This window comes from Bombus vosnesenskii, unplaced genomic scaffold (genome assembly GCF_011952255.1).
Source record: "Bombus vosnesenskii isolate JDL3184/JDL3185 unplaced genomic scaffold, Bvos_JDL3184-5_v1.1 scf7180000013352, whole genome shotgun sequence".
Taxonomy (NCBI): domain Eukaryota; kingdom Metazoa; phylum Arthropoda; class Insecta; order Hymenoptera; family Apidae; genus Bombus; species Bombus vosnesenskii.
Genome location: NW_022882988.1, coordinates 2,229,211 through 2,239,451, shown reverse-complemented (window position 1 = coordinate 2,239,451; position 10,241 = coordinate 2,229,211). Strand labels below are relative to the sequence as shown.

The following is a 10,241-nucleotide window of genomic DNA, read 5'->3' as shown; positions in this document are numbered from 1 at the left end:
GAATGCTTTTAATGTATATTTAACTATGCTGCATTTTACTCTCTACGATAACACCGTAAATATGCAACCAAACATCACACGTAAGTAGCAGACGACTTCACAGAAAGGACATGTTCATACAAAAATTAAAATGACTATAAAATTATCAAAGTCAAAGTACCGTTTTTATAATGAATTTAATAAAGTTGCAGAAGCCTTGTCGTATCCTTTATTCATGATGGTGGTAGACCTTCTGGTGTACTCTATATTGCAATGAATATTAAAAATTAAATCAGTTCAAAATAAGTATGGACATATAAAAGATAGTTTTATTACTAAAAGTACAAACTTGCATCTTTACAACTTTACATCTAGTATTGCAAACTTTACATCTATACTTTACGTTGCAAAATCAAGTTCTAAATTCCGTGATATGCATTATTAAAATCATTCCTATATTTCTTTAAGTATCCGTTATCATCAAAATCGCCTCGATTGTTTTTAGTGTAAACACTTGTATAAGGGTGATATATTTCTTGTTCGTAATCTCTTTGTCGATGTGGAAAATATCTAAGAATAAACAAATTATTAATAACTAATAGCCTGTTTCATATCAATGAATATCTTAGAAATTATATGAAATTACTTATAATCTTTTGAATAAGGTATAATGTACGGATCTTCTCTGTAATATCCTCCAGGTAATGTATCCACGTAATGATGCGAATATCCGAGCGAGGGCACACGATCGTTATTACGATAAGTAATTGGACAATACCTTTCTTTATGATTGTATATATCTTCCTTATTTTTATCAAAATAATGTCGTGCTTCGTTTCTCAGATAATTCCTTCTATCATCTATATATCGATCGTTGTTATATCCTCGGATATGACCATGATAATCGTTAATACTAACGTGAAACAAAATCATATTCATACTTTAGTTTTATGTAGATAAATAACAAATATATAAAGTATTATTTTATATACTCGATTTACATGCATATTATCTTTGCTAAAAATTGTTAATGAAATAAAAATAACTTGCTAGTACACTTACTTTTTCCTATTGTCATATATTCCCTGTTGTGCCCTATCTTTTTCAAGGTAAGATACATCGCGCGAACCGTCCCTAAACGAGTTCTGCGATTTTTGCCCATAATATCCACCGGTATTCCCGGACGACCTATGCCCCCCTTCGTCATCGCTGTCCTCGTAAAAGCTTGAATTATTTCCTGACTCGTCCTTATGGTAGTTGTTGCTGAAACCGGTCCTGTGATGCCCTTTTTTGTAATATCCACTACCATGCCGTTCAAAAGAATTCTTCTCGTGATCGACGACTTCGAATTCTCCTAAACTATGCCTTCCTTTGTCATGCCCTTTCCGTGCTGTATCTTGGTTGCCGTATCTCTTTTCATCTCGCTTACGTTCATTAAATCCTAGTTGCCCTCTATTATAAATGGAACTACTTCCCTTACTTGTCTTCTCCTCGTCGAAAATTGCATACTCTTCATCGATCTTTTTTTGCACAGAGTCTGACAAAGAAGATCTTGATTGTTCGTTATTCTGCGGAGCAATCAAGTCAGATGCACAAAGCCTGCGTTGAATAAAGAAAAAGAGCACGATATAAGAAATGAAAGACATGTTAAAAAGCAAGCGTCAGTAGACTGTTTGTTCCAGTCAGTTTAATCAATTATATAGAGGCAAATGTCCTTGTTTAAGAGTGACAGAACTAAACGCATCCTGTATGCACGGATTAAAAGATCCGTAGGTCCGATAAATCGGTATGACCTTCGAGTTTTTTGTTCGGTTCTACGCATTAGGAAGTTAACCCATTGATCAATGAAGCGGAACAAATATTTTACGAAATCACTGTATAACAAATAATTAATGCTTTTTATTGAAAATTTGTAAGAATAGAAACAATATGTTTTATCTTCTTATATATTTTTTTTTGTTTTCTATTTATTCTGTTTGAAACACTCATTACTTTAAAATCTTTTACTGTTTTAATATATTAAAACTTACAAATAATACAAAAAAAGCTTGAAATAAATTACTGATACGTTTATCATATAATATTTACAACTTTCAAACGTTGTTGGAGGCACATCTACAATATACTTGTCGGACAAAGGTAAAGGTAAGAAATATATCGGTATTGTAAAAAATATTCAAAACTTATATTTTAAGTCGTCTTCGTGAAAATTCTCGATGAAGAATTGTACAAGACGCTTAATCATACTCTAAGTATCGCAAAGGTAAGATGCGAGGGGAAAGAAGGTGTGGTATATAATACAATCACTAATCATCTTCGTGTTTCAAAAATATCGTAGCTCTTTCTAAACAGTACTTTCACGCACATTCGCTCTTACACTCTGATTATTAAAATCAACAAGATTAATTAAATCTCATACCAATTATACAGGTTTATAATTTTGAACACAATTTAATAATTGTTCTAGCTAAAGCTTCTAAAAGTGTTCAGTATTAAATACATTAAACACATTTGATTCCATTTCTTCTTCTTGCGTTTATAAATTGCGCATCGATGTTAATGTAGTTTGTCGTTCTACCATAACATCTTTTATTTTATATTTAACAAGCAAATTATATGATCTGCTTGTACGTCCAAATTAAATTGGAAGTCAATGATTTTAATTTCGAACATGTATATATCGAAAAATATACATACACATCTCCATCATCCTTTTCATTAACTCACAAAATGATAACCGTTCGTGCGCAAAAGGAACACCGTTTTCAAATATATTTTTATCGCTTTGTGATTTAGGGTGGTTATGTATTTATTATATATTTATTAGGTATTATGAAAAAATAAATTTATTATCCCACATTTTTTATATTCTGGCAATAAGCAAAATTAATCGAAACGCTTCGTAATTCGGTTTTTAGATAAAACAACGTTGTAATGGTTTATCGCTTAATCGGTTAATTATTGGCAAGTAATTAAAATTGTTAAGCAATTACGCCGTCAAATAAAAAATGTATCTATATAGACCACCCCATCCACGGCGATGAATGGACGTCAACTTATATACAAAGGTTTATAGGATTAATATACTTCCATAATTTATGCTTACTCTGTACACGCGCTTTTTCAAATTCCTACGAATGAATATATTTACAGAATTTGGCGGTTTGTTAAAATATTTAAAAATTGGTGCGATCAATGCGATCGCGGCACGCTATTTATCTGTTGAATATGATTTTGGTCGTCGATAATAACGCGACTTGTAATAATGGAAGAAGTTCTGATTAGTTTCACACTAATTTGTTTTTCATCAAAAATAATACAGATCTACTCAAAAATCCGCCTATAGATCGTTATGAAATTATTATCTGTTCACTGGCATTTTCATTCTGTTCAACATAATTTATGTCTATAGTGCACATGTGTGTTAGATAATATTACCATTGTGTGTCTTCTTTAGACTTTAGTTTAATGTCCTTTTTTAAATATAAGCGTGAATATTCATCTTGGTAATTAGCACATTGCGTGTTCGACTTGTTAGATTTTTGTATATTACTACTAATTGGTGAATTACTTGGTGAATACTTCATTTCTTGTAATTCTTGCAGTTCTTTTAACGACCTCATCACCATTTGAACATCTTTTTCTTGCTCCGTTGGTTGCACCGCGCTGCCTATTGGATCATCCAAAATAAGTCCAATATCTTTTCGTTTATCTGATATTCCTCTTGATGATACATCATCATTAAAAATTTGACTTAAATAATTAGTAGCAGCAATTGTTTCTTCATTTTGTCTCTGTTCCTGTTCTTCTTTCGTAAGTGGTGGCTGTTGCTGCTGTTGTTGTATAGGCACTACATCCGAATTAACATATCCTACCTGTTTATCTAATACCTTTTGATCCTTTTTCCTTTTTTTAACATCATGTGATTTATGTTTACTTTCTGCACATCGCTCCCGCCTTTTGTCCTTCCTCTCAGTCTTATTGACCAAATCAATATCTTTATCTTCTAATCTTTTATTATTTTTTACGTCAGTGTTCTCATGTAGCAGTCTGTGTTTTAAAGATACCGCTTTCGAAAGTGAAGATGCTTGATTCGATGCGGAATAATTAGAATGCTGTGACTGTGCACATGAATATGAAGCTTCCTGTCTGTGTACGGAATGATGTCCACTTTGAGGCACTTCATTTGTATTTGGAAGAACATTCGAAGTTTCAGGATAAGCAGTAATAGAAACTACATCCTTCTTATTTTCACTTATCTTCGTAGATGGCTTGTGAAAATCATTAACCGGCGTAATAGAAAGAGAACTATTAACTAGGTCCATCAAATTAATCTTTTCTACGTGACTTTTAACCGGCTTTTGAGCCATTAGCTGAGCTGTAGGCACAACAGAAATTTTACCTACACTGGAATTATTAGCTGCCGCCGTTGAGTTCTCGTGATACTGCCCCGAACTACCAGTATCTTTATTCTTATCTTTATTTTTTATACTATGTTGTTTTTTTTCTATACTATCACTTGATTTTGTAGTTAACTGTTTTACATAACTAGTAGAATTTTCTGTTACGTTTTGAATTTTAGATGCATTCGCTGAGACCTTTTCTTGTGAAGAAGCAGCACTTATACTTGATGATTCAACTCTTGTAGAGCTGTACATCACATTTTCTGAAGAATTAGTGGCATTACCATTGCCAACTTCTTTCAGTTTTTTTGTTTTCTTTTTCGTGCTAGAAACAAATCATTTTGTTATAGCATGTAGATTTTCTAAAAGAAACACATTTCAACTTTTTATAATGCTACTCACGTAGGTTCAGCTTCATCGACAAACTTCAGCAATGCCTGTGCTGTCATGTATCCAGGTGGCCATAATGGTAACACTTGGCGAACCATGAAAGATCCAACATAAGTATACATACTTAATTTTCTTGGTCTTAAAACATTGTAACAATGACTTTTTATACTTGCAATCTCAGATACAAGTTTTCTATAAAAAGAAAAAAAGCAGGAATTTGGTATATAACTTTTTATAATATTAGGCTATGCGCGCACTAGTGACAATCTGTCATGCGACAGTTTTATCGTTTACGAAAAGGTTATTCGTTTATATGGACGTGCACGCATTTGACGACGCAACTGCATGACGACATTTTTGTTATAAGAGGAAGAAGAAATTGAACTTTTAATCGATGCGAGTGAGGACGACAATTAGTCGATAGTGCGCGCGAAGCTTAACGCAAATAAAATTCTCTGAAAATTTACTTTGCTTCTTCAGTCCAAGGAAATTGTTTCTTAGGAATTTTCGGTTTATCTATATCCTCACAAATATCCTCATCGTCGGAACTTTCAACATCTTCAGGTGACCCTTCTACTTCCCTGAAATAGAAATATCAGTTATCGATAAATAAAAATGGAAGAATTGTAAAGAAATTGATAATACGGCAATGATGAAAGAATGATGATCAGCATTTATTGTGATAAAATACCGTGATCTGAAAATTTTCTGTGTAAGAACATATTATGTGAAATCCTAGATAAAAAAATGTACAAGGCAGTGTACATGTGACCACTAAATCAAATTTCAGTAAACTTAAAATTTGATTGCGTTATAAAAAGAATAATGCTTATGATAAATTAAACACTGATACTGATGATAAGCCCCGCCTTTTCGCTATCTCAATAAGAACAATAAACAAATTTTTTCAATTTTTGTAATATAGAGATTATTTTCAAAAATATGAGATATTGAGATAGCATATATAAATATATATATATATATATACATATGTAAGCATGAGTAAAGTATAGGGGCAACTAGAAAGATCAAAGAAAAAGAAGATAATTGGAAGGTGAAAATAGAAAAGGTTTCCTCTTACGAGGGACACCTTACCAACAGTACCGATATATATCCCAGTATAAATGAGGACTAAGAAATAAAAAATTATTGTAAGTTCCCATCCAAAATTACGTTGGCGCTTAATTTATACTTTAAAATTACAAATATGGTATAATTTCTAATTTTTTCTTTATGGATTTATTTCTTTATTAATTATAAAAAATGTTTAAAAGGAATACTTACTTTCCTTCAGCAACTTTTTTACACTCATCTACATATTTGCATCCCACAGATGGCATTATTTCGTCGATTACTGTTTTTAACCTATACCAATATTAATGAAAATCATTATTAAATAAAATACAATAACTGTTAAACAAATTATAAAAACTACATAAGTTATGCTTCTAATAATGTATAATGCTACCTTTGTATAAGATCTCTAGCTTTGTAATCGAGATCCTGCACAAATAATTTCTTTGCTCTATTTTGAAGTGCTGCTTTACTACATGGTAAAAATCGTGCAAGATGCCCATACGTTTGTGGCCTCAAGCTTGGAGGCGAAAGCGCCCTCAATCTTTTCTCTAAACTGAAATAAAAATTCTGAGGTTTACTTTTCCAAAATATAAAATATTATATTGCAATTACCTACCTTAACAATAATGTATTCACTGTTGTATTGAAAAATTTAGTTTTTCCTTCTTTACTGTTTTCGGCACATGCCTTCAACTTATTAACTATTTCTACAACATTTTCTGGAAGAGAATCAGGCAATGGTGCTTCTTCTTTATCAATATCATCACATTCAGATTCAGTACCTATACAACGAGATTTGCCAGAATCTGTTGTGTCTCTACTTGATTCATCTTCCACTCTTGCAGCATTCACTACACTCTCTATTGCGTCATCAATGTTACTATCCTTACCACCTAATTTTTTTAATTCTACCTTTTTGCCATCGAAACCATTAGTATTTGAGGTCTTTTTTTCACATTTTTTTATATCAAACTTTTTATCCGAAGTATTTTTAGTTTTTTGTGTATCTACTTTATCAGATTTCTTTTTGTCTTCTTGATCTTCTGAAACTAAAATTTTTGTTACTGTAATTTTTATATTACAATAATATTGTAATTATTTTACAAATATCGTATAAGTACATTACCTTCAGCATCTGTAGTTTCTCCTTTCTCTTTCCGTCTGTTTAAGGTGTCTCCATCTTGTTGAAAATTTTGCTGATCTTGAGAATTCTGTTGCTTTTTCCTTTTTTTAATAATGTTTTCATGAATTTGTTTTTTCTCCCCATTTTCGTCTATCTTCTGTTTCTAAAAGAATAACAAAAATACTTTAATATAGAATAATAGTGAAATAAATAATATTATATCATAACTCCAATTACTTTTCTTGGTTGATCACCAGTAATATCTTCAGTATCATCCTCATCCGATGAACTAATATTTCGTTTATCTGATCTTTTAGGGCTATCCACATCTTCTGTATCTTCTTCGCTACTTTCACTGCTTTCTTCATCATTGCTCTGATTATTGTTATTATTATTATGAACTAATACATGTCTATCAGCTGATTTAAATTCAAGAGGTCCACAATTGATGTAAAAGCCTCCATGTGCTGTAGTCATCTCTTCTGGTACAATTTCATCATACTAAAATGATTAAATGATGTACAAATACTATAAAATATACATTAAACAACATGATAATATTTAATATATTACATACTGCATCAGTATTGTCAATGAAAGAATCATTTTCATCATATCCAGCTCCCAAATCCACATAATCCTCATATTTATGTCTTTTTTTGCCCATGGTGGAAGTTCCCTGTAAGGATCAAAGGATATTCATTATTCTTTCAATAATGAATAAATTCTCATACATTCTATGTCATAAATTTTTTAAAAATTACGTTTCACATACATATTTCGCTTCAAATCGTCTTGCCATATCTCGTAATTTATCATCATCATCGTCGTCATCAAAAGACAGTCCATTGGTTGCATTTTCATCTCCTCGTTTTAATTCCTTCCTACGTTTTTTCTGTAAAATAACATTATTTATTTATTTATTTAATGCGAATAAGATGAACTATTCGTGGATGTTATTCGTGCGCTAACTCTTAACGCATGGATAAATCGCGGCTCATTTCAATTTCGTCGCGCGCTTTCACTATTTTAATAAACATTAAAGAATGGTTTACTTTACACACGCGTTGTTCATCAATGACATTCATAACAAGCAGATTTCGATGCATAAAATTCAAATATTGAAATAGATCATGTAGATAAATTAACATGTTCTGCAATTTATTTATTAATAAATAGTTAAACAAAGAACCGTCGATAAAATATTAATAAAATATAGTAGATTTAGAATGAACATTAAGAAACGTAAGTACGAAAAAGAAGGATAAATTATTTCAAAAGAGGGCATAAACTGTCCATTCATACTAGGAGCACATACTACGTGTAGAATGTCACTGCTGCTCTTTCTTTTGAAACGCGCAACTCCCTGTTATCTTCTGCTCTCCTAGTACTAGAGACGCTACAACCAGTGATTGCTCCCAACAAAAAAATACATTTATCGGTAAATTCTAACTAAATGCATTAAATTATAAACAATATTTCAAATAAATTGTATCGAACAAATATAATTATGTAAGTTTCAAAAAAATTTAGCATTAAAAGATTTGAAACATAGCACATAAATATATGTTAATAACGCAATATAAATTTGTGTAATTTTATTATTAATATTTATGTATTATTTCATTTCTATACAATAATGGTTCTATCTTATATGTAATATTACGTTACATTGTTAAATAAATAACAATGATCTTCTGAAAAAATCTTTTTTCAATGCATACAAGATTTAATTAATTTTTATAATATTTGTACCAACAAAAATGAAAATTTTAAAACAATTTTTTTATCATTTTGAGTTTAAAGCTATATAAAAATGAGTCACTAATTTTCGGCTTCAGCACAAATCTGATCAAATAGGTTATAACTATAAATCGTTGAAAGTTAACACAAAGTAATAGATATTTTAAAATAACGTACATTTTGTGAATTTAAAACAGGATAGTGTTTTACTTCTCTCGAATAATGCAAGTGCTTTATACTCTATTGAATATAAGAAGAATAAAATATTAAAATATGTAAGATATATAATATAAATAACATTATAATTGATATAATATAAAATAAAATAACGAAAGAAACGAAAAGACGATCGAATAACACTATTGCACAATATTCATATAATGCGAATCAATGTGTTCTAACTGTTTTAAGCCGACAGTCACGAGTTGTCTACGGTACATCGATCATAAAACTAATAATGATATACTCTACGTACATGCATAAGATCACTGAGATAAGATACAGACTAAACTATTACGTACACACATAAGAAAAAAGCTATTAATGAAAGTATCATGCTTAGTAAAACAAAATAAACACGTCCTGAAGTAATGTGAACGACTGTTTCAATGAACTCACGATACTGGATAGTATTCGATTGTACCCTAATATTTCTTTAATTTCTTACATATACATATGAAAAAATGATTACCATGAAAACAAGTATTAAACGATTATTCATAACATTAAAATGAAACATTGAACAGACATTGTTTCCATGTTAGCATACGTTAACGCGGACATCCACCGGCAATACGTTCTGACGTTTCTATTCGATGGCTTCGAATTGATCACATCTTTTTCTATCAGTTTAGACATAATATTCGTATATCCTCTCTAGCAGAAGATGTATGCGAATAAGAATAGCGCACATATTGTGGGACTGTCGGAGCTCACGCGGTAGCCGCGACATGACAATTCACTTGAGTAACGGATACAAGTACTCTGCGTTTCATGCAGCCTGAAAATGGGCGATTCCATTGGCATTTTTGCAGTTTCTTGACAAACTAAGTACGTGAAACAAAATCATAACCGGTGTCTGAGGTAAAGCTAAATGTGTTGGTAAACTTGACCGTATGGATAGGCATAATGGGCTTTATTTTCCCTTGGACAGGTAAACGGAGTGAAAGGAAGAACTGACCTCGGCTGCTTTGAGGAGTTGTGCATAGTTGAACTCAGGACATGCCTTCTCGTTCGACTCTGGCAGGGTAAGTGTAAAGCGGAAGGAGGGCGCGAGCTGTTTGCCCTTTTCCCCTTTTTTCTCCTTTTTCGCGACGTAGCCCAAGGACTCCGGTAACTCCAAGGTCTGCAAAGGTACCCTTTTAGCTTCTGACATTCCTACATTTGCACCGAACTTAACGCGGATTACGGAAACACTGCGAACACTGCGGCAACAACATGGTCCTTTCTCTCAAACACCGCATCGACACCGCCACTCGCACGTCGCCATCTTCGGCTCGACTGTTTTTAGAGTGCGCTGTTGATGC

The 10,241-nt window shown here is 31.8% G+C and overlaps 2 protein-coding genes across 3 annotated transcripts; both read right to left on the bottom strand.

Moving 5' to 3' along the window:
* Positions 1-369: 369 nt before the first annotated feature.
* Positions 370-1,888, bottom strand: LOC117236750 (probable ATP-dependent RNA helicase ddx42). Its single transcript, XM_033499952.1, has 3 exons — positions 1,042-1,888; positions 626-892; positions 370-549 (listed from the first exon to the last, which is right to left on the bottom strand). The coding sequence occupies exons 1-3, from the start codon at positions 1,623-1,625 to the stop codon at positions 399-401; spliced, it is 1,002 nt and encodes a 333-aa protein (XP_033355843.1). The 5' UTR covers positions 1,626-1,888; the 3' UTR covers positions 370-398.
* A 252-nt stretch (positions 1,889-2,140) lies between these two features.
* Positions 2,141-10,236, bottom strand: LOC117236748 (ubinuclein-1). Of its 2 annotated transcripts, XM_033499950.1 has the most exons (12): positions 9,896-10,236; positions 7,748-7,867; positions 7,550-7,651; positions 7,210-7,473; positions 6,976-7,135; positions 6,466-6,898; positions 6,241-6,402; positions 6,057-6,137; positions 5,868-5,903; positions 5,240-5,353; positions 4,785-4,964; positions 2,141-4,707 (listed from the first exon to the last, which is right to left on the bottom strand). In XM_033499950.1, the coding sequence occupies exons 1-12, from the start codon at positions 10,088-10,090 to the stop codon at positions 3,414-3,416; spliced, it is 3,141 nt and encodes a 1,046-aa protein (XP_033355841.1). In that variant the 5' UTR covers positions 10,091-10,236; the 3' UTR covers positions 2,141-3,413. The 2 variants fall into 2 exon arrangements, with proteins under 2 accessions (XP_033355841.1, XP_033355842.1); XM_033499951.1 differs by lacking the exon at positions 5,868-5,903.
* Positions 10,237-10,241: the final 5 nt, after the last annotated feature.

Bases quoted from the DNA above. Each gene is read 5' to 3' on its own strand.
- LOC117236750 (XM_033499952.1), bottom strand. From the start codon at position 1,625: ATGTCTTTCATTTCTTATATCGTGCTCTTTTTCTTTATTCAACGCAGG. The intron at 893-1,041 runs GTAAGTGTACTA...GTTTCACGTTAG, and splicing joins ATATATGACAATAGGAAAAA to TATTAACGATTATCATGGTC. The intron at 550-625 runs GTAATTTCATAT...GTTTATTCTTAG, and splicing joins CCTTATTCAAAAGATTATAA to ATATTTTCCACATCGACAAA.
- LOC117236748 (XM_033499950.1), bottom strand. From the start codon at position 10,090: ATGTCAGAAGCTAAAAGGGTACCTTTGCAGACCTTGGAGTTACCGGAG. The intron at 7,474-7,549 runs GTATGTAATATA...TAATCATTTTAG, and splicing joins TCATTGACAATACTGATGCA to TATGATGAAATTGTACCAGA. The intron at 6,403-6,465 runs GTAGGTAATTGC...TTTTTATTTCAG, and splicing joins GTGAATACATTATTGTTAAG to TTTAGAGAAAAGATTGAGGG.